This window comes from Gymnoscopelus microlampas (genome assembly GCF_963454915.1).
Source record: "Gymnoscopelus microlampas genome assembly, chromosome: 23".
Taxonomy (NCBI): domain Eukaryota; kingdom Metazoa; phylum Chordata; class Actinopteri; order Myctophiformes; family Myctophidae; genus Gymnoscopelus; species Gymnoscopelus microlampas.
The window spans coordinates 4278758-4303704 of NC_139960.1; the positions used below are offsets into that span (position 1 = coordinate 4278758).

Sequence of the window (24947 nt, forward strand, 5' to 3'; positions counted from 1 at the left end):
CTCATTGTTTTCATATTTTGCTGCCTACGATTGTGACAGTGACTCATCATACACACACACACAAAGTGGTGTAAAGTGCCACATTTTCCATGTGCAGAGCTAACTGACATAGTTAAGTCTGACGTTGTGGACTCTATATTTGGATATGGCTGAATCATAGTGACAAAGATGATCCCCAGAATCAACACTCTCCAAGACTTCATCTTAAAAGACCTTTGACTAATCCCAGAATTTGCCACCCTCTGTTCTAACCCCGGTATTTGACCTTACAGCGTAGATACTTATGCGTTATACAGATAAAATTAAGCAGGTAGACATAATGCTATGCCACCGCTTTAGAGTGTGTGTTCAGTAACAGGTGTCTCCTTGCTTCTCCAGCTCTTGGATACACTGACAATAAGTATTTGCTTGGGTCTCCAATTTCAGCCAATCAGGAAACGGTACTCAATTTAGTCGGATCATGTCTTTCAGAATACAGAGCTATTTAACTCATTTTATATAACCTTTAACCAGTGGTGGAAAGTACTAAGTACATTTACTTAAGTACTATAAAAAATAAAATGTTGAGGTATTTGTACTTTACTTAATTTCCGATACTTTTACTTCTGCTCCACTACATCTCGGATCCAAATATTGTACTTTTACTCCACTATAATTATTTGAAAGGTTCAGTTACTAGTTACTTTGTAGGTTTTGATTATTATTACAAAACATACATTAGCCGATCTACAAGATCTGCTATTTTCAAAAGATGTTCATACATTTGAAAACTAGAAATGGGACATTGTGCACAGAGTACTTTTGGTACTTTAAGTACATTTTGATACCAATACTTTTGCACTTTTACTCGAGTAAATTTTGAATTCCGGACTTTTACAGAGTATTTAACAGAGTATTTCGACATTGCATCATTGATACTCAAGTAAAAAAAAATCGAGTACTTCTTCCACCACTGAGTATATGCTGACGTCATATTGAGTGGCCGGAACAAGCAGCAGCAAACAACTGACATCAGTGATGGCTGGACTGCTAAAGAAGGTACGTATGGAGGTCATGTTATTGTTTGGTTATAACACACTGTACGTGTGTGTATTGTTAATACAGTCTCGTGAACTAAGCCTGTTCTGTATGCTAATATTCATACGGTTATAGAATTAATTGGTTCTATTTAAACCAAGACAAACGGCGTAGGTCGTGTTAACCAGTAAGCTAGCAGATATGCTACTATGGCATTGCTAGCACTAGCTGAAGCAGTGGTTCTCAAACTTTGTCATGCCAAGGACCCCCAAATTGACACTTATTAGCCTGCGGACCCCCATTTGAAAAGATATGCCAGGGACCCCCCATAAGAGACGATTTTGTATGGCTCTAGCAGTGATTCTCAACCATTTTATTTCAAGGACCCCCAGTTTGACATGCATTAGGGCTACGGACCCCCATTTAATAACATTTCTATCTCTGGGACCCCAATTTATATTGGTTCCATTTGTACACTCTCTGAGTTACATACCCATAAGGGTCCATTTGGTTCCTAACTATCCATCATTTAGCTGGGGACCCCCTGGAACTCCCTCAATGACCCCTGGGGGTCCCCGGACCCCACTTTGAGAATCAATGAGCTAAAGAACAAGATTATCACAATAATCTTACCCTGTTCATTTTGGCTTGAGTTGAAATACAGGTTTTTATGCAAGGACGAAGCACAGTTGTGCAATCTATGGTGGTTAATATAATGGCAAGACGTAATCAAATTGAATAGAATGATGTTTGTTCTATATTCTGTCAGTGTTTATGTTCTAGTGTGGATGAACAGCTTCTCAAGGCAAGGCTTTTAATAGGCAGCCTATTGTATCATTTTTGAAGTTCAAACTCTGCTGCCTGATTAGATATATCCACACAAATCCAGGTTGTATGAGACTTTGACCTACAGCCTCAATGCTGTATTTGAGCTGTTGGGACTAATGACAAAGTTCTTCTACCCCAGTTTTGTACACACATATTCTGTGATTCTGTAAATCCACAATCAAAGTCTTGAACAGGTTGTTGGAAAATTGTACTGGCTGGAGTTGGTATATAAACCAGTGGTTCTCAGACCCTTTAATTTGAAGGACCCCCATAACTCTGAGTTACAGACTTGAAGTAAGATCAGACACTGACTGATCTTATCTTGTTGTACTGCTCTTTTACCTTGTTCTGTAAAGCATTTTGTAATTATATTTGGAAAAGCGCTATACAAATTCATTATAAGGGACCATTTGGAATCCCCTCAAGGAACGCTGATGGTCCCCGGACCCCACTTTTTTCTTTCTTTTTTTGCTTAATGTTTTCTGGCAATAGACATGGGCAATATGTAAAAGCAGTTGGGAATAATGACTATAAAACTTGTGGAGTTTTGAAGTTTAAAAAAAAAATGTTTGTCTTATCTGCTTCCTTTTAGACCACAGGGCTGGTGGGCCTGGCTGTGTCCCAGAATCCTCATGAGGTAAGAGGAGACTCACAGGCAGACAGTGATTTTGGGTCTCCCCAAAATGCAGGAGCATTAAGTGCTTAAGTTAAGTAGGGTTTCTGTTGATAACGTTGCTGTCAGGTGGAAACCATGTATGTCCAAAACCGTTCCTTTTTTAAACCATTTAAAGTAGTGAAAATATGCGTCGATGCGAGCTTGAAGACTACTTTTGTGCGAAACTCTTGTATGATGAACGAGGGCATTCATTTACAAAAAAGAAAGAGTATGGAGGTACGAGATTTCTGCCCAACAGCAACGATATGGCAACTAAACCTGAATCACCAGCAATGACATGTAGGGCTACAATGATCTATTATTTTTTATATAATCACATTTCAAATAACATTTCAAGAACGAGCTCCGAGCCACTCAGCTTGTAGCTTGTAGCTTGTAGATCGGCTATTTTCACTAAGTTAAACTGGAGCTATGTTTGTCTATAAATCTAGAAAGTTTTACATGCAAAATTGTAAAGAGCCCATTATGCTCCTTGAATCTTTGCGTGTATCAAATACTTTGATAATGTTGTACTCCTTCAACCATGTTTGTGTTCACCACAGCGCCTGAGGATTCTGTACACCAAGATCCTGGCATCGGTGCAGACCATGCCTCAGGACGCTGCCTACAGAAAATACACCGAACAGCTGGTCAACGATCGCTTCCAGTTCGTCAAAACGGTACGTGCCAATGTCACACTAGCATCGTATAGACTATTAACCACTTAAACCCTCTAGTCGAGACTTAGTAAATCACACCTGAATTGGCTCTATACTTGGACCACTTTTTTCCCTCTACACCAAATCGCTTTGCCAAAATCTAGCCGATCTACAAGCTCACTTGTCACATTGCGACGCGTACTGAGCTTGTAGATCAGCAGTTTTGTTGGCTAATGTTCGCCCCAGAATATGGATGCAACAATCATACATTTTATGGACTGGTTATCTTAATGAGGTAGAGTTGAGTAAAATATGTATAAAGAGGCCTAGCAGTATTCACATAAGACCGTGAAGCGCAAACAGTTATTTGTACAGAAATAAAGTTGACGATTGTAATACAAATAATTGCGATTAACGATTTAATTGTGTTTGTAGCATTGAACATATGAATCAAAATTACATTCATGTTTTTTTAAGGCTTTGTAATCAAAACGTATGACTTTATACTTTAAAAAGATAGAGGAAATAGCTGATCTACAAGTTCACAACGCGGCACGAAGTGACGCGTTAGGTTTGACGATTATGTAAAATAATTGCGACTATCTCAAATAATTGCTATTACACGATTATGTAATAATTGTGACAGCCCTACACTTCAGTTGATTGTTGGTGAAATTATTTCTGTTTGAGAGAGTTGAGTGTTGTTGGTGTTCAATCAGATTGATCAATTAAGTCTCCTCTTATCGATTCAAAGGAGCTGGATGTTGGGAAGCTGGAGCAGAAGATTAACTGTGGTCAGATCGAGGAGGTCATTTTCCAGGTAGGTCACTTTTCACTGACTGACACCACAACTGACTCACTGTTGAACCTCACTTTAACTACTTAAAGAGATAGTTGAATTCATGGATATTCTTTTGTTTTTGTCGCATTCCTAAGCTATAATGTGATGACCGACAGCGGTTCCGGTAGGAGACACAAAGAGTCTCCTTTGTGTCTCCTACCGGAACGGCCACTGGTCATCAAATTTTGGGGTGAACTATTCCTTTAAGCCTTAGTATTATGGTGTCGCATCATGGTAAGAGTGTCTAGACACTCTTGATGAATGTCCAGAGGGACCGAATCATCTGTCAATTTGAATAAATGCTGAGCAAGAGCAGTGTGTGGGATTTTTGTCCATGAAAAACCTTTTTCATGTTGGCTTCAGTTGTCATTGTCCAACGCACCTGCATCTGAACGAAGTGGTATGATGGTGTCGCATGGCAGAAATACCTGACGCTACTTTTGTTTCCACAATTCAGTGTTTAAAATATAAATATATTGTATGTAAACAGTCATCAACATGATTTGTGTGCATGGGGATCTCATCTTAAACAAGCTACGTGCTTAACTGAGCTATCCAGTTTAGTAGACCTTGTATTGCGAATTTGTACTTCCATGTACTGTTATGTACTGCCATGTACTGTTCTCATGTCTTACTAAATAAAGTACATCAATCAATCAATCCATATCCCCTTTATAAAATCAAGCCCTTTTCCCTTTTTTGATTTGCAATGTTGTGTCCTCCCTTCTTTGCAGGCGGAGTGTGAGTTGGCTCTGTCCAGAAAAATGTCAGAGTGGAAGCCATGGGAACCACTCATTGAAGAACCCCCTACCAACCAGTGGAAATGGCCCATCTAAACACTGATATTATTTATTGTAATATTATATATCTGTTAATTTGTGTGTGAGATCCATGCCATACTTATAAATAAATGTACAAATATAAAAATAAATGAATTATATATGCTCTTCATTTAAAAAAAAAAGCCTTAAGGAAAACAACAATGTTTCCTGATATGTCGTATCATATGGCTGTGATTTACATGCACAACATTACAACCAGATAAGTTCTACTAGAAAGACTGAAAGTTGGCACATTCTAAGACAGATCCACCAATACCATAGATATTCACATTAGATTCTTAAAGGATTTTGTTTTGAATTAATGAAAGAATATGGTTTAATTATTAAGTTGGCAAATGGACAAGGAAAATAGATTGTCCATTGATAGATTGTTTATGATATCAATAATTCGCATACACAAATGTATCTGTCTTGTTGATGCCCATGATGAGATATTACAAAAAAATATGTATTGTATACACAAGAACATACTACTCTCACTAGGCCAGACTTACAAAGATTGTCGCAGATATCCGGTCGTCTGCCTATGCGAGACTAGCTAAGCACATAGAGGCACATGTTAAAGGGCGTAATAGTAGAAAGAACCGGTGGAACCGGTGTTCCAGTGAGCCAGTCCAACTTGGGAGACCCCCGTCAGCCTAACACACAGCAATGCACCACATGGACGTTTTGGAAACACTACCACCAGATACCGACTCTCCTCACTATTCTTACCCGCCTATGAGCGCTCATCCTGGGCCACGAGAAAAAGCAGATCTACAAACCCACCACATGTGGCCCTTAACTAATGATATATTAACATTGGTTAAGTAATATTGATTTCATGATTAATTAACAGGAATTAGTGATGAATTCATTATAAACTAATGGTGAATTAATGTATGCGTTAATCATGAATTAAGCGTGTATGAAATTGCTCCCTATAGTAAGTTGTGCCCATAGGTGGTGTGAGGGGTCACTGAAGATCTTGAGGCTCGCTTGTGGAGACGACTAGAGTTCTATTGACATCACCAGAAAGTTCTTATCAGGCAGGCATTTGTTTTTCCTCTATGCTGCCTCAGCCATGTTAACCAGTGTTTAATTTAGAAACTTCTTAAAACAAATATGACTGTAGAAACAAGACGAGACCTTAGAACGCCATGGCTTCCATGTCCATCTCAGACTTCCAGTTAAGTTATCACACACGCACAATGATGTCATTACAGTGACGTCACCGTGACGCAAAGTGGACCTATATAAGTTGGTCTAAATGGAGAATGTTTCCGGAAGAAACATTTCTGTTCTGACGATAGTAGATTTATCAAACACAACAATTAATTTTTTCTTGTGCATAGTTTTACAGGGTATCCAATAACGTGAGAAATGTCCGAATCTGGCTGGGACACCGTGACGAAGAAAAAGCCGACTGCCTCCCCCAAATCCAAGGAAGCCGTTACTACTGCTCAAAGACAGACAACGTCCCAATCTGACTGGGACACCGTGACCGTCTTGAGGAAGAACAGGAAGACTGCTCCCCCCAATTCCAAGGAAGCCATTACTGCTGCTCAAAGACGCGGGGTGGAAATCGAGACAACAAAGAAATATGCTGCAGGGGAGAACAAGCAGCACATTGTGACCAAGAACACAGCCATCTTGGACGGCGAGTCAGAAGAACTGCGCCACCAAAAGGTTCCCCTGGAGGTGGGCAAGGTCATCCAGCGGGGAAGACAGGAGAAAGGCCTGTCCCAGAAAGACCTCAGCACTAAAATCAACGAGAAGGCTCAGGTCATTGCTGAATATGAAAGTGGGAAAGCAATTCCAAACAACCAGGTCATGGGTAAGATAGAACGAGTCATTGGGTTGAAGCTGCGAGGGAAAGACATTGGCCAACCTTTAGACCCAATTAAATCCAAGAAGTAAAAACAGACGAAGCCTTTAAAGGAGCTCTTCCCCACACCTTTTGTACCTGAACCCATTTAAGGTGTTTTCACAATGCATGAGGATGTCTGCGTGTTCCGCTGGCATCTGGTACAGGACTCTCCAGCCCTGAGCCATCGGCCCACTTTTTTCTGACAAAGGCAGGAAAGGTGATTTAAAAAAAAACATTGTACAGCCCACCAAATGCTCTGTTCATATAACACAGGGGCTCTCAAACTTTTCAGCCGAAGACACAAAAGATGTCTCCCTGGGACCCAAACTTACAAAGATACATTATGAGATAACCAATGAATCCCCATTTCAAAAATAGTGAAAAACAAGCTCAAAACACATTGTGATGTGACCTGTTGTGAGCTTGTAGATCTGCAATTTTTTTTTTTTTTTTGCTTTTACATTCTTTTGAAAATCACCCAGAGGGTGAGTGAGTGGGTGGGTCGGATCGACGGTGGACGTCACAAACAGACTAGCACCTTTGCCTGATCCGCACCAAACATGGCACAAACATTGGTCAGGGGTCTGCCACAGGCACACCGTTGCACCAATCTGCACCAAATTTGGCACAAACGCTATGGGGTTTGCCTTGAATATAGTCACACCAGGGGCCACAGGCGCACCGTAGCTCCAATCTGCAACAACCTTGGCACAAACACTGTTCAGGGGTCTGCCATGACAATAGTCACACCAGGGGCTACAGCAGTGTTTAACACTTCAAATGGCCATAACTTGGTGGCCATTGCTCTGATAAGCGCAACATAGTACTGGATTTTCTAGTGTTGAAAAAGATTGCGCTTACTTAACCAAACAACGCTGAAAGCAATGCCGAGCTAATAGAACATGATAAACTTTTTTTTTTCTTCTCCATTTCTTTTTTTTTTTTTGCGAATTGTCATGGTTTGGGACACTTTGTCTTGTTATGTCACAGACGTGATGTGGAGAAGAAGGAAGTAAAGTTCGCACACTGTATCTTACTGTAAGGAGAAAAATGTATTCAAAGAGTATGACAACGTTTCGACCGCTGTGGGTCTTCATCGGGTCTGAGACGTGATGTGCCCATACAGTATATGGAGACCATTTGAAACCAGATTGTCAGGCCTCAAAGGCCTCACCCGGCCTGAGCGGTGGGACATCACATACACAATGTAAAATAACTTGACATATTGTCCGAATTCTGTTTGTGACCTTGGAGCTTGCTTTTATGCCCATATGGAGATATGTCTCTGATGTTATCTGTCCAGACCAGCTGTATCCCTTTTGCTCATATATGGAGATATCTGTGTGCATCTGTCTGTATCTATGCCTCTTTATGCCTCTTGTGCATTCTGGGCCTATAAAATAAACGCATTGTGGGCCAGATGGTGTGGTGCTACAGCAACCATCATCTCTAGTTTGAATCTTTTGGAAATTCATAACAAATTTGTCTATGTGCCATGTGTAACACTTTGCAACTTTCACCAAAATGTAGGCCAGAGTGAGCAGACATTATCAGATGCTTTGAGCTGGTAGGAATCAGTGGCGGAAAGTAACTATAAATACATTTACCCAAGTACATTTACATTTACATATTTTTTGTTTTTATATAATAGTGTATTCAAAAATAGCCAACCAGCTAAAAGCTCACAAGTAAAGTTTAAATACTAATACGGTGTTACAGTCTTTTTTATATTGTTTTATTAGTTTTACTTGATAAGTGATATGTTTTGGTTAAAACAAAAAGGTTTTTGTTAAAAGGTTAATGCACTATATTGTGATAGATCTATCTGTCTCTCCAGCTCTTTAAAGGTAGGGTAAGTGATTTACATTGGTTAACATAAGTGTTAAATAGTTCTATATTCTGATAGTCTGATAGTCATTGCTATAGAGTGTTTGTTCAGTAAAGGAGTCTCCCATGTCTCTCCAGCTCTTTATTAAACAGAACATGCATTTTCAGGTCAGGATACCAATTTTATCCAATCGTGATAGAGAGCTCAGACAGGATACAGATTAAACAAGTGAAATTGGAAGTGATGACACAAATACATCATGAGCTGACCAGATTGGAACTGGAACATTACAAAAATTAAGCTGATAAATTGGTATCTCCTGATTGGCTGAAATGTTGTCACCTACCTGAACATTTATTTTCTGTTTAATAAAGATCTGGAGAGGCAGGAAGACTCCTGTTACTGAACAAACACTCCACAGCAATGAGTACTATCAGAATAATAATAGTGCTTTAACCTTTTAATAAAAGCCTTTTTGTTTTAACCAAAAAATATCACTTTATTAAACAGAAAATACATTTTCAGGTAGGTGACAAAATGCCAGCCAATCAGGAGAGAGTACCCATTCATCAGCTTCATTTTCATAATGTTCCAGTTCCAATTTTGTCTGCTCATTTCTTTGTGTCATCACTTCCAATTGCACTTGGTTAATCTTTATCCTGTGTGAGTTCTCGATCATTATTGGATAAAATTGGTATCCTGACCTGAAAATGCATTTTCTGTTTTATAAAGCGCTGGAGAGACATGGGAGACTCACGTTGCAAACACTCTATATAACAATGAGTACTATCAGAATATAGAGCTATATAACACGTATTTTAACCAAACAAATACACTTAAACTACCTTTTAAGTGAAAATCACACCCTGTGTGAAGTGAGTGGTGCCTTTGATGAGCCCCGTATTGACCCCCGTATTGATGTTGTCATCAATGTTTGTGGACAGACATACATACATACATACATACATACATACATACTGACACACGGACAAAGTCATGTATAGGAGTGGTTGCCTTCGGCACCACTCAAAAGAAATCATCCCAATAAGTAGGGTGGTTACCTCCACCACTGACATGTTTCATTCAAGTTTGAAATCTGCCTCCCTGAGTCGACAAGTCCATTCCATAGAGCAGGGGTCTTCAACGAGAGAGAGATAAAGCAGGGACCCCCAATATATATTGTATAGAATATAATCTTTTCATAGATTTCATAGATAGCTTCATAGACTTGTTTGACAGACACTGTCATCAGTGTTGGATTCATGTTAACGTGTATTTTCAGACTTTTAACCACATAAACCGTCCATACTAAATAGACTTGACCCACTCTGTACTTGGTCTGCTCCCCCCCCCCCCCCCCCCCCCCCACACCAAACCTCTTTGCCGAAAGGCGTTGTGCGCTTGTAGATCTGCTATTCTTGGCTAAAGTTCTCCTCAGAATAGGGATGCTTGGTTGAAGTGGTTAATGTAAAAATGACAAAGATTTGGCGACCCCCCTGTAGTAACTCTGAGGACCCCCTAGGGGTCCCGGACCCCATGTTGAAGACCCCTGCCATAGAGGTATAATATAACGGTCGATTCACCGTGATGTCCACCAGAGGGCGAACGGAGACAGCTTGTCACTGTGTCTTGTCGCATGTGTTGTGCGTCACTGATGAAGTGTCAACATGGAGGGGAACGGAGCAGCTTCCACGAATTCACTTCTGAAAGATGGTAAAAAGAAACAACCACAAAGCTCAAAATGTACTCATATATTAATCCTGCTCGAGCATTGTGTTACGACGTACCCACGTTCATGTTGTTTTGCTCATTGATTCCGCGAAATACGTCATTGATTGAATTTGAACCCTGTGTCTGTAGGCAGTAATAGTTGTTGGATCCAGTTTCCATGGTGTATGATGACTTTCTGGGGGGGTTTAATGTGTATCCATAAATGAAAGCTCAAATTAATCGCGTGATGGTGTCGCTTGCCGAGAATAACAGATCTACAAGCTTTGATACAGGATAGGTGGGCATTATAGGGACATCTGGGCACCTCGATGTAAAAGTGGCTATTTTGTCCAAAATGTTAAAACATACAATATTTGAAAAATGGTCTTAAATGTAGGGTAAGTGATATTGTTTTGGTTAAAACAAAAAGGCTTAAAAAAAAAAAAAAGCACTATATTCTGATAGTACTCATTGCTATAGAGTGTTTGTTCAGTAACAGGAGTCTTCCTGTCTCTCCAGATCTTTATTAAACAGAAAATAAATGTTCAGGTAGGTGACAACATTTCAGCCAATCAGGAGAGAGTACCCATTTATCAGCTTCATGTTTGTAATGTTCCAGTTCCAATCTGGTCAGCTCATTTCTTTGTGTCATCACTTCCCATTTCACTTGTTTAATCTGTATCCTGTCTGAGCTCTCTATCACGATTGGACAAAATTGGTATCCTGACCTGAAATGCTTTTTTTGTTTAATAAAGAGCTGGAGAGACAAAGAGACTCCTGTTACTGAACAAACACTCTATAGCAATGAGTACTATCTATTTTAAAGTCATAGTATGTTACTTATTACTTATTATGTTACTGCACTGTGATTACATAACAAAACAAATATCTATGTGTAGTTGTGTGTGTATATAAATACACACACGTACGCACGCACGCATACACACATACACACCAATCATTTCCCTCTACACCAGCAGTTTTGTTTGCCAAAAACACCCCCATCTACCAAAACAAACTGACAACATCAAAACACAGCAAGAGGGCAGTGTATTTCTTCAGGTAAACACCACCACACGACTCCAGTCTGGCTGATGACTGCTGCTATAGAGGGAAATGATTGATAAACAATGTATTTATTGTTTTGTTTCTAATTAAAAAAAGAAAGAATAATCTCTGCTCTGCTACCGCCTGTGTCAGTTTGACAAAAGGATGAGGTTTTATATTCCGAGAAGCTTCCTAGACTGCTAATATATACAATATATATTCTTTGTGGTTGTAGAATGCTACGTTGATTTCTTGACGGGGGACTTTGATGTGAAGACGTACACTGCTCAGGCCCTCCACCATGCTTTCATCGCTGAGCAGCTGGCAAAGCTGGCACAGGGCATCAGCCAGCTGGACAAGGAGCTACACAGCCAGGTACACCAGTCTAGGGCTGGACAATTCACTGAACATATGTCAAACCAATATATTTCAGGGCCAATACCCGACTTAACCCATTGGGACCTGAAGCCAATTCTACACGTCTCCTAAATCTCAACAGTATTCCGAAAAAACATATGTTTCTATATCAGTGGTGCTCAAACTTTTTCATGTCAAGGACCCCCAAAATTATATGTATTTGGCCGCAGACCCCCATCAAAATATTTTGTTCCAGGAACCCCCGGAAACAAAGATTTGAGTTAAAAATGTTCGCTTTAAAAATATATATATTTCAAAGATTTGCACACATTTTCACAATTTTTCAAAAATAGCAGATCTACAAGCTCATAGCGCGGCACTCGGTGCCGCGCTATGAGCTTGTATATCTGCTATTTTTGAATAGCCCAAAGTGTAAAATAATGTTTTTCAGCTCAAATCTAAAAATGACACAGTTCCAGGTCTTAATGGGTTAATCTTGCTCATGTAGGTTAATTGATTTCTTATATCAATGAATCGACACAAAAACATTCTAATAGATTTTTTTAAATAACCGAGGATAATTAGTCTGGCTAGCCACTTAACCCTGTATAGCCTAATTCTTTGTTGCACAATGGTGGTGTACAAAAATAGCCAATCTACAAGCTTGCACCGTGACCGCTTTGTGAGCTTGTAGATCGTGCTTGTAAATTTCGAAAGTGTTTGTTTGCTTAAACTGTTAACAGCATTTTGTTACTATTTAGCTTTTTCATGATTATGCACTTATAGGACGACTTCACCCATTTTTAATCTTCATATAATTGGTCCTCACTAGTGCTCATGATAAAATGGTACCATTTTTGTCTACTCTGTCTGTGTCTCATAAGAGGGCTGTGGACACTCCAGAAACACGCCTACCAGTGACATCACCATTAGACGTTTTGCTTTCAAACAATATATTTAAAAAAAAAAAATTTTTTTTACGTGAGAACAATGGTTTTAATTATAGCATGCCAACTTTCCAGGAATAGAAAGCCTGCAGTTTCTATTAGCTTGGATTCCCCATCGATGATGTCACTGGTTTGTGAAGTGTCCACACAGCCCTCCTCTGAGACACAGACCGGATAGACAAAAATTACCATTTTATCATGAGCATTAGTGAGGACCAACTATATGAAGATAGGTTGAAAATGTGTGAAGTGGTCTTTTAATGTATTTAATGTAATTGATTTTGAAATTGTACTCATACTGCTGCTCAGGTGGTGGCCAGACATGAAGACTTACTGGCTCAAGCAACTGGGATAGAGTCTCTTGAAGGTAAAGCATGATTCTACCACCATCATAAAGGAGCACATTTTCTTTTTGTGTCCAGTAGTGCCAACGTCGCTGTCAGCACATCTCAGGACTGACCACAAGAGGGAGATAGTGTCTTAAAGTAGAACCACACAAATCAACCAGCATGTCTTGTTAACCACTTCCCCAATGCGTTTTACCCAAGGGCCAAATTATGTCTAGAATACCAAGGGTTTTAGTTTTTTTATGCGCAGATAGTGTTGTTACTGCTCTTTCCATTATTATTATTACTATCATTATCTTACTATTATGGCACCGGCCTATTTGGGAACGATACAAGTCAGGAACGATGCAAATTTGGAATGCATGCCCTACCTGTTTATGCAATACCCATTGTACCTGTTGTACCCGTCTCTCTGTCTGTCTGTCCCTTTTATGCCCATATATGGAGATCTCTGTATCTGCCTGTCTGCCTGTGTCCCTTTATGCCCATATATGGATAGATAGATGTTATGACGGGGCACAGGGGGCAGCACAATTGGCCCACAGGCTGCCTATTGGGAATGCATGAATCGTTGTCTGGGGTCCTGCATGGGTCTGACCTGGCCCCCTTATTTTCCCTCTAGTCTACACCAAATCCCTTCGCTGAAAACAGCTGATCTACAAGCATTGTGAGCTTTTAGATGAGCTAGTTGTGCCAAATGTTTGCCTATTATTTTCACAGAATGTTTGCCTGCTATGACATGCATGCCACACGAAAAAGTGGAGAGTCGTACAGATCCCAAGGAGGAAAAATCCAATGCAAAAACAATTTTGCGGGAGACCGCTGTCTAATGCAAGAGAATCGTTTTAATGCCTGTTATGACGTCCATTATATGCCCATCATAAGCATGCTAGTGTTCAAGGTTCAAAACACAACAAAAACATGTGTTTAAAGATGTTTTTTCCTCCATGATTCTGTTGTTGTGTCTGACAGGGGTCCTACAGATGATGCAGACGAGGATCAGTGCTCTGCAGGGGGCCGTTGACAGGTAACCACGTGTCTTTATAGCCTCAGGCAGAGAGGATGTTGTCGGCTCTTGCATAGTCCTTATCTCAACACATTATGTGGATGTGGCCATTTAAAACAAAACGAAATACGCAAACCCCTTTCTTTCACCGTTTTTCCCATTTCATTTTTTTGCACACAAAATAGAAAGGCTTTGAATGTAATTGTTCAGAGCCTTCCATGACCTGAAGCTTTCCAGAACCTGTGAAGTTCTGTGATTGTTGTTTTGTCCATTATAACCCAAAGGGGAGGTACGTCATTAAAAAAATATGGTAACACTTTACTTAACCCATTAAGGCCCGAGTCCGATTCTTAAAATGTTTTCTAAATCCTAACAGTTTTTTGAAAAAAATATAAAAAATGTTTTTTCACGATTTTTCAAAAATAGCAGATCTACAAGCTCATAGCGCGGCACTCGGTGCCGCGCTATGAGCTTGTAGATCTGCTATTTTTGAATAGCCAATTAAATCTAAAGTGACACAGATGCGTTCCAGGTATCAATGGGTTAAAGGTCGCGTCTATAATACATTATAATGATTTTGCAGTGCATTCTCTATCTATATGTATGTATACAAATGTATAAGGAAAGGGTATGAAATAATCTCTCATGTGTCTCACATGAGGTCTAATTCTGCCATTGACTCTCTCACACAGGTGATTATTTTGAGTGTATGGAGGCATTGAGGTGTCTTCTGATAAACGTTTCAATGCCATGGGTCCTTATTGAAGCTCTCGCACAATCTCTTTGTGTTCTCACACAGGATAAGGACTAAGATTGTTGACCCGTACAACAAAATTGTGGCCAGGACTACCCAACTCGCCAGACTGCAGGTAAACTCCAAGCCCCAACACACAGATCTGAGCCATGCACTACGAAGCAGGATTTTGAGCTTTAGTGAGGTAACTTCAGGGTTAACCCTGGGGTTTTCTGCCTACAGTATAATGGCCAAAATATGGATGCCAGGTTGAAAGTAGTTACATTTATAATAGGATTACATTTTATATAAGGCAACCTTTCTTAAGTGACCATAATGTTGCCCTGAACCCACTGGGCCCGTGTTCTCCAACTTCGAATTGTGATACATGCCATAGAACCTTGGTTCTCAAACTTTTTCATGTCAAGGACCCCCAAATTGACACCTATTGGCCCTGCGGACCCCCATCTGAAAATATATGCCAAGGACCCCCATAAGAGAAGATTCTAGCAGTGATTTTCAACCATTTTAATTTCAAGGACCCCCAGTTTGACATGCATTAGGGCGACTGACCCCCATTTAATGGCATTTCTATCTCTGGGACCCCAATTTATATTGTAAAACCAATGTTCATTTAACTCTGAGAGTGTACAAATGGAACCAAATGGACCCTAACGGGTCCATTTGGTTCCATTTGTACACTCTCAGAGTTACAGACCCATAAGGGTCCATTTGGTTCCTATCCATTTGGTTCCATCATTTAGCTGGGGACCCCCTCGAACCCCCTCAAGTACCCCTTGGGGTCCCCAGACCCCACTTTGAGAACCAATGCCATAGAATACCCATCTGGGTCTGACAATAAGAGCTGCCCGATTGCCCGCCCAATGTTTTGTTTTAATTCTTGATTTTCTTGATTTTCTTGTCTTTCTCTCGCTCTCTCCCTTGCTGTGCGTGCGTGCGTGCGTGCGTGCGTGCGTGCGTGCGTGCGTGCGTGCGTGCGTGCGTGCGTGCGTGTGTGCGTGTCTCGCACATGTATGCAGTGAGCGCCTATGCAGAGCATAATTGGTTTGACCTTGTTTTCCAAAGTGCACTTAAAATGTAGTCTACTATTTGGGGAAGTGTTGCGTGGAGGCAGATAAGTATTGATAGTGTGTCTAAGGATAAAAGCCTTGAATAAAAGCCCCTAATGTTGACTTTGTTACATTCATCCTGCTTTCAGCCAGTGTTTTATGTCTATATGTACTTTGACTTATCTTGTGAGGGCTTTTCAATTATATGATCATTTGGGAATCCATTTGAATCTTCCCAAGACTGTCAGAGCAAAGATGCACGCTCCATATGGGGGGGGGGGGGGGGGGGAGGGGCAAAAGTTGTTTTTGTTGATCCAGCACCCATTTTATTGGACATTGGGATGCACATGTTTATTTGCAGTGATATTATACGCTTATTAATTTATGCCTTCACACAGACTGTGTTTTTTGGCCAGCTGTCCTTCCTGCATTATTTGGCAGCTGCAACGGTGTTGCTTTTAGCATGGCTCATGTGTTTGAATCATTCCTCTTTTGTCTAATGTTATAGCTGGCTCCTCATTTGTGAAATATGCTGCTCTGCTGCCACTTTGCCATTGCTCATATGCCACAAACTTGTCCTTTTTGAGTGGTGCCAACCACTCCTACATTTGACCGTGTGTGTGTCTGTCCGTCCGTCCGTCCGTCCGTCCGTCCGTCCGTATGTTTGAGCACGGCCTCAACAGCTGCAACACAAGGATGCAACCAGTTACACTAATTCAAAGGCACCACTCTCTTCACACTGCGTGTGATTTTTTTATGTGAACATGTACATAGCTACATTGAGGAAATCCTGGGCTGACTAAAGCTCATGGTTTAGAGTTCTCATTTGCCATGACTGTTTATTTTTTTTTTGTCATTTGGATCCCAGAGGCTAGTGTTAAGTGGTCAGTTGGGTGGGCCGCGAATGCTTTCAAGATTTTCAAGTGGGCCTTGGACCGTAAAAAGGTTGAGAAACCATTCTGTTCTGTCTATGACAATATCCAGTGGCTGCTATTCAGGCATAATATTTATTCTCTCCAGTCTTTATCACTGTCTTGTGTGTGTTTTATAGCACCTCGTCTTGTCAGAGGCGACATGTTCCATATAAGAGAATGTTAAGCTGTCACTGTGTTCAATCACTGCCTCAATTAAATACTTGACAACTGTCCTTGAAGCGATGGTGCATATATAATCATGCACACACATGTAACGCACGCACGCACGCACGTGCTCTCACGCAGCGACTTGAGAAACACCTGCTGTACTCTGCATGTGGACAAGTCGTGCACAGTCAGTCGCACGCGTGCATTTGCAACCGAGTAGGAACGTTGCTGGCCCGCTCTCTCTTGTTTGTGCAGCCGCGGGGAAGAATGATTAAATATTGATAAAATGTGGTCTGAAGAAAGGTCACTGTGATTCTGCGACTCGCTCCTGGACTGCTTGGTCTGTTCTGAGGGTTCACACTGTGTGTGTGTGTGTGTGTGCTTATATTACTACTATTACTCGAAATATCCGCACAACTACGCTAGAATCTGAGAATTAGAATATTATGGGGACTGTTTTCCTGGTACTCACAAGAGAAATGGTTGTTTTATGATTAAAAACGAGTTGGGAGTTTAGGCTTACAACTGGGAAAAGATTCAGGTTGGGGTTATTATAAGGATTTGGAATATATAGAATTTAGGTTTAGGAGTTAGTTTTGGATGATTTACACGCCTGTGTCGCTGTGCTGAGCTTGTAGATCGGGTTTTGGGTTACGGTTAAAAATGGTAAAAGAATTTTGAAAAATGGAATGCATGAAATTGCTTTACTAAAATATTTATGTCTTCACAAGTATAGTAATACAGACGTGTGTGTGTGTGTGTGTGTGTGTGTGTGTGTGACTGTGAGAGAGAGAGAGAGAGAGAGAGAGAGAGACAGAGATTGAGCGGGTGTCCCTTCAGCTCTTAGCTGTGCTTGCAGCCTTCCAGCCTGTGCTGGCTCTATGACTCAGCCAGTGCTCTCCTCTACCAGAGTAACCATCGCTCATGCATCCACTTCCTATGTCACTGTGCACAGAGCTAGAAGGATGATGGTCCCTGGCTCTGGAAATCAACAGACCACAGTCTCTCTCTCTCTCTCAATCACTCTCTCTCACACACACACACACACACACACACACACACACACACACACACACACACACACACACACACACACACACACACACACACACACACACACACACACACACACACACACACACACACACACACACACACACACACACACACACACACACACTAAAACTGCAATGATCGATTACTTTCTTAGTGATTCAAAAAGCACTTTTTTTCATAGTTATATTTGTTTATTTTATATATCAATGAACTGACATGAACAATTTCTAATTTATTTATTATAATCAACTAAATCAATTAGTCTGATTATTACCACTTAATCCCCAATTTTTAAGACATTTTGAGAAAAAAATATTCGATTTAGCCCTCCCCAAAATCGATTAATAATCGATTACATTGAATTTGTTAAATTAACTGTTGCACCCCAAACACGAGCAGTGCGCACGCACGCACGCACGCACGCACGCACGCACGCACGCACGCACAGAGCGACTTCATGTTTCCGACTCTCCTGATTGCTTAATGTGAAATGCAAAGGTTATGCACAGGAAAGGTTGTGAATGTTGTGTTGCGCTAAAAGTCGTCTCAGCCTACCCCCCCCCCCCCCCCAGATCCACACTGGACCCATTCCCGCATTTCAGTTGAGATAAAGCACTCCATTTGTCATGTATGGTGCTGGAGATTAGCTTTTTCTCAATCATCATACACACACACACACGCACGCACGCACGCACGTTTCATCATGTAATTGGTTTCATGGAACAACACTTTCACCAGCGACGGGTGGAAAGTAACTTAGTACCTTTACTTAAGTACAATCTTGAATTACTTTTACTTTAATATTTAAAATGTTCTACTCCACTGCATCTCAGAGGCAATTATTGTACTTTTTTACTCCACTACAATTATCTGACATCTTAAGTTGCAAGTTACTTTACAGATTCCGAAAAAAAATCTAAATGATACATGTTCGTCACACGACCCCAGAGATAATGATTAAAAAAAGTCACATTGAGAGACAAATCTCTTTTTTACAAGGGAGACCTTGCCAAGATGGCATCAACATGAAAGTTATCATCATAAAACAATGAAAAAAGAATCCCACAAAGAGAATTTTAAGATTAAATTATGTATATAGTTTTTAAAGCAAACATTTGTAACTGAAATCTTTGCTTCCAGGGGTCCCTGGAACAACATATTTTTTTATTTTTCTCCAAAAACTGTTTGGATTTCGATATTTTTTTTAAAAATCGGCCTCAGATCTTAATGGGTTAAGTGGTTGAAACAGAGTAGCAGTCAGACAACCAACAGCAAATGGAATAGAATCTGCTTCTGAAACAAGGAAAACATCTGAGACCTTTATTTTGAAATCACAAAAAGGCTCAGTTTTCCCTGAATGGCAGAAAAATCTGCCGTCATTATTGGATTTCAAGTAATTCTAAATAATTCTGTTCCGTAATCGTATTACATTAAGCCTTCTACAAGGTTATTTTGTTACAGGGGAGTGGGAGCTGGCACATGTCCTTATCACATCCGTTATGATCCAACTAGCTGAAGCCACTAGAAGTATTTTTAGCTGTAATTAGGCATGACATTCTTAATTTAAAAGAGCCAATTAACATTTTATAATTTAGGTATTTAGCAGACGCTTATCTGTACCCAGCCTGAGCTACCAAGTGCAAGGTCGAGTATTTGACACGGGGACAGTCACTTACCACCAGGCCAGATTGTACTGGTTTTCCATGACCACAATATGTCTGCAACTATCAATTATTTTCTTAGCAGTTATTCTATTGATTACTTTATCAAATCGAGAAGCCAATTTTTTAAAATAATTTGGTAAATCTTGTACCTATGTCAATGAATTGATGCAAAAAAATCGAATAGATTTTCTTTTATAAGCGACTAAATCAATTAGTATGATTAACCACTTAAAACCCATTTTATATTTAGTTGTACAACAGTGTCGCACAAAAAATTGCCAGAATAGCCGATCTACAAGCTCACAACACGGCACATCCCAACGCGTTGTGAGCTTGCAGATCTGCTATTCGAAAATCTATTATTTCATCCACAATGGGAATTAGGTTCAAAGATTTAGTCAGGTCAGGTGCTGAAGGGTGCGGATGGAGTACATCATGGTTTGTGGAGGTACGAACACTGGGTTGCAGCATTGCATCTGGCAGTTTATTAACCCATTAAGACCTGAGGCCGATTCTACAGATGCCTTCTAAATCCTAACAGTTTTCTGAAAAACGTATGTTGCTGTATCAGTGGTGCTCAAACTTTTTCAGGTTGCGGATCTCAAAATATGTTGTACCAGGAAACCCCCGAAGCAAAGATTTGAGTTAAAATATTAAAAATATATATCTATATATATAAAAAACAACAACAACTGTATATTCAAAGATTTGAAGAAATGTTCATGATTTTCCTAAAATAGTAGATACAAGCTCATAGCGCGGCACAAAGTGACGTGCTATGAGCTTGTATATCTGCTTGTATATCTAAAAGCACGTGTAGTAGGCGGCTAATTTGTGCCTGATGGAAAATTACATAATATTAAAATACTACAAACGCACGCATGCCGAGATTTGGTGCTTTTTAAAAGCTATAATAGGCCTATAGATAGATGCCATCCTACTATAATTCTAGTAACCTCTGTCCGTTTGTAGTGGGTCTGTAGTGGTAGGTGAAGCTACCCGGTTCTCCTCAGTGGCTGGACCAATTGCTCTGATTTTGCACACAGCCATTGACCATTACCATCTGAACTTAACCGTGAAGCCCGTTTTTCAATTTCATCAAATCTCAGCTTCTTATTAGCGATTTAGTGTAAAAGAATGTCGCCATGGTTACGGGGCTGCCCAGCTGTGGGATGGCCCCGCGAGCTATGGGACGAACTGCCTCCCGGGTTGCCAGATCATGTGCGCATATCCCCCCACGGATGCGTCGACCGGGTATGGTCTAGTTCATTTAATTCCCACATTATTTCACCCACGGTTTAGCCAATATGAATTAATAATTATATTTGATTGACCCAAATCCACCCAAACTGCGGTTATCCGCGCATCTCTAACCCACACGCACTTGTCAGAGAATTATTGTTATTTTTTACTTGCTAAAACCCTGTCTCATAGGCACAGTGACTTGCACTGTAAGAACAGCAGTGGTGTTCTTGCTTACAGCACCAGTCCTCAAATCCCAGCATGACAGACAGGCACAAATAAAAATAGATGACCTACAAGCTCGGCTGTTTCCCGAAATGTTTGAATTGCGCTTAAAGGGTCTACACCATGAATTTTAACTTTTTCTTCATTTTTGTGTGTTTTTGGTCTCCCCCACCTCTCTTCTGTTCCAAAAAATACCCGACTTCGAGCATGCAGGCTTTCATAGGCTATCTGTGTTTTTTATGTAAATTGGTCTGAAAACAGTCCGTCAGATTTGTTCCCCCTGCCTACGTCACGTCAGGGAACAATTCCTCCCGTTTTTCAGTTACAAAAAAAAAAAAAAAAATCTTAAAAAAAAAGAAAAAAATGTTTTCTTATTTTTTTCATATTTTTTTTAAAACTTTTTCCCCACAGAACCAGGAGATAACATGCATACAAACTGGCTCAATAGCGCCTCGTGCCAAACAGGACAATGTGGTATTGCAGGTGAAAGTGCTTTATAAGCCAGAGAGAAGTTAGTTGGAATGAGTATATCTGAGGCTTGATTTAGGCTCAAACCTTTTGAAAAACGTTTGAGGGACATAAACAATATGATATTAAATATTATTATTATTTTTTAAATTCATGGTGTAGACCCTTTAAGTGGTTAATGGTATTGTATTGGTTTTCATGTAACCGCCCTGTACTACCTGTACCTGTCTCTGTGAACAGAATAATTGCTCACAACATATATGTCTACAACAGTGGTTTTCAACCTGTGGGCAGCGAGGGTACTGCAACTGGGCCCCCCCAAAATAATTGGTCTGCAATGTTCTTCTGTCCGTTCCCCCAGGTGGCGTGCGACCTTCTTCGGAGGATCATTCGTATCTTGTACCTCAGCAAGAGGCTCCAAGGCCAGCTCCAGGGTGGCAGCAGGGAGATCACTAAGGCAGCCCAGAGCCTCAACGAACTGGGTAAGCAGTTACACTCATAGCGCTGACCTCACCCGGGGGATTGATGATGCTCTGGCATGTTTGGTCCTGTTCTTTTTGGTTTATCTTTGGCCAGGCGTTTGGTGCTTTTCTCGAGCTGCAGCCCCACACACGCACACACGCACGCACGCACGCACACACACAGTGGTGGAAAGTAACTAAGTACATTTACTCAAGTACTGTACTTAAGTACAATTTTGAGGTATTTGTACTTTACTTGAGTATTTCCAATTTCCAATACTTTTACTTCTACTCCACTACATCTCAGAGGCAAATATTGTACTTTTACTCCACTACGATTATTGGAAAACTTTAGTTACTACAGTAGTTACTTTTCAGATATAAACTATGATATAATGAAACACACATTAACCACTTTAGCCCTATTCTATACATAGGCTATTTGAAAATAGCAGATCTACAAGCTCACAATGCGTCGCATTCGCGACGCGTTGTGAGCTTGTAGATCGGCTATTTTCAAATATTTAGTACTTTTACTTTTGGTACTTTAAGTACATTTTGATGTCAATACTTTTGTACTTTTACTCAAGTAAATTTTAAATTCTGGACTTTTACTTTTAACAGAGTATTTTTATATTGCAGTATTGGTACTTTTACTTAAGTAAAGAATTTGAGTACTTTTTCCACCACTGACTGCCCCACACACACACACACACACACACACACACACACAGTCTCATGATGACTTCTCCAGAGTACATGAGTCAGAGCAGCTGTTCGCTGCGGGGAGTGAGCGTTCACCTTTTCCCTGACCTTCAGCTCCCCTTCGCGGAGGAGGCCGTAGCGTAGCGGCTATACCTTTTATAACTCAATCATTCCCCACCCGTTGTTTCTCTCCATCGCACAGCGACCATCCTTCAATATTTCCAATCTCACACACGTGCTGTACATACACTCATCCACGCATCCATCACAATATTCATTTGGTGTGTGTGTGTGTGTGTGTGTGTGTGCGTGTGTGAGGGCTACCGCCCGGCCACCCTGTGGAGGACACCGTGACCTTGTGTTGTCAGCACATGGAAAGTGATGGTGATGCACGTTGCCAGATTTTGCGAGAGAATCAAGCAGCCAAGGTCTATGAAAGCAAGCCCGAAAGAAGCAACTAGGTCGCATGATCAGTGATCACGCACGCACGCACGCACGCACGCACGCACGCACGCACGCACGCACGCACGCACGCACGCAAAAGCAGTTTAACAACTTTAACCTGAAATACATCGGCTATTTACAAGATATAATATATAGTAATATAATATTTACAAGCAACTTCGTCGCTTATAATAAGCAGACGTGGCAACACTGCACGGCCCGCCACTGCCAACAGTTATCTATGTGATATAGATAGAGGCCTGGGATATCGCCAGTGTTGCCAAGTGCTGTTATTATAAGCGACTTTGGGCTTGTTTTTCTGTATAGTAAAGTTTATTGGTAGTTGCTGGTTGCGTTTTTTTTGTTAATTGGCTTTCCTTCCTAATGTTGCTTAACCAATAGTTTTCATGTCAAGGACTCTCACCATCTCAAAGTATTTTGTAACAGGGTGGAAGACTTTTTGGGGGAAATAGCCGACCTACAAGATCACAATGTGTGGCATTGCGACGTGTTGCGAGCTCGTAGATTGGTTATTTTCAAATAGTGTATGTACGATATAGTGGTACAACTGGTCGCTTCTTTTGACCTTGTTTTCATAGACCTGACTGCTTGTTTCTCTCGCAAAATCTGGCAACACTGATTATCTCAAGGCATTAAGTGTGGCACAGCCAACAACAAGGGCAAGTGCTTTCAGCAGCGTAGGGCAACTAGTCCGTGACCGCTTCCCATAACACAGACACACAAGGCATGGGGGCAGGTGGAAATTGTGTGTTTCGGTATACAACGCAACCACACACGCATTCACGCACGCACGCACGCACGCACGCACGCAAACACACAAACACACTCGCACAAACAAACTCAGACACATGCCTACACATGACAAACCCACACTCTGTCTTTCTCGCTCTCCTCCACTCCTTCAATGCACACACACAGACGCACACACGCACACGCACACACACACACACACACACACACACACACACACACACACACACACACACACGCACACGCACACGCGCACACACACAGATTCCATTGCCTTCCAAGGGCCTTTGAAAGGGGTCAGGGTCCTTAGAGTTGTCCAGCTCTATCACCTCTCATGCTGTAGGTGATAGGGTGGGATTTCACCTGATGTGCCAGAGGCTCGATAGCCACAATGCCAACTATGATGTCACTGGTAGGAGTAGAGGCATGGTTTGTGTTCAGTAGTCCAGTGGTTCTCAAACCTTTGAATGTCTTTGGGCGCGGACCTCCACTGTTTTGTGCCCAGGGAACCCCATACGATTGTTGTTGAAATATTCAACCTTTTTCCCTTTTTTCAAGGTTTATCTTTGAAAATGTTGCATCTTGAGCTTGTAATGTTTATAGGGTTAAAGTGTTTAATTAAAGTGTCTGATTTTGATATTATATTAATTAATTTTGCTCGGGACGCCCTGGAACCCCCTCAAGGACCCCTGGGGGTCCACCAAACCCCACTTTGAGAACCACTGCAATAGTTTGTGTACATGTTCAGCCACTGTCACAAAACTCTGTCTGAACTGTATGATTTAGAATTGACTCAAGCACATTTTAATTCCAAAGGTTTGAGAGCCATTAGTGACAAGACAGTTTTTCTTTTGCTCATACAGTACCTTACTTTTTGCTTAGAGCTTGAGTACTCAGTTTGTGAACTTCTTGGTCAAATCGTGTACTTTCATCGTTTTTAACGCTATCACATTGAATCCTATAACCCTATAACCCTACGGCCATAGATGGTTATAGACAGTGCAACAAGATTATGTACTGTGATCAGCCTTTCATGGCCTTGTCTGACTATCAACAAAATACATTTTGGGGGCTTTTACTAGATATTGAGTCA

At 40.9% G+C, this 24947-nt stretch overlaps 3 protein-coding genes across 3 annotated transcripts in view; all 3 read left to right on the forward strand.

The window, feature by feature from the left end:
• Positions 1 to 986: 986 nt before the first annotated feature.
• ndufa5 (NADH:ubiquinone oxidoreductase subunit A5) lies at positions 987 to 4931 on the forward strand. The gene is made up of 5 exons (XM_084049763.1): positions 987 to 1038; positions 2438 to 2482; positions 3064 to 3180; positions 3914 to 3979; positions 4735 to 4931. Exons 1-5 carry the CDS (start codon positions 1018 to 1020, stop codon positions 4834 to 4836), a joined length of 351 nt encoding a protein of 116 aa, XP_083905889.1. The 5' UTR covers positions 987 to 1017; the 3' UTR covers positions 4837 to 4931.
• A 1273-nt stretch (positions 4932 to 6204) lies between these two features.
• Positions 6205 to 6741, forward strand: LOC311040022 (endothelial differentiation-related factor 1 homolog; the record flags this gene model as incomplete). The annotated part of the gene is made up of 1 exon (XM_084050095.1): positions 6205 to 6741. One exon carries the CDS (start codon positions 6205 to 6207, stop codon positions 6739 to 6741), a length of 537 nt encoding a protein of 178 aa, XP_083906221.1.
• Positions 6742 to 10168: 3427 nt separating this feature from the next.
• cog5 (component of oligomeric golgi complex 5) overlaps positions 10169 to 24947 on the forward strand; it is an 89870-nt gene continuing 75091 nt past the window's right edge. The window contains exons 1-6 of the mRNA XM_084050069.1: positions 10169 to 10232; positions 11512 to 11651; positions 12890 to 12947; positions 13900 to 13954; positions 14733 to 14802; positions 21835 to 21955. Coding sequence (XP_083906195.1) covers positions 10187 to 10232; positions 11512 to 11651; positions 12890 to 12947; positions 13900 to 13954; positions 14733 to 14802; positions 21835 to 21955 — 490 coding nt within the window. The 5' untranslated portion in view covers positions 10169 to 10186. The remainder of the gene's footprint in view (positions 10233 to 11511; positions 11652 to 12889; positions 12948 to 13899; positions 13955 to 14732; positions 14803 to 21834; positions 21956 to 24947) is intronic.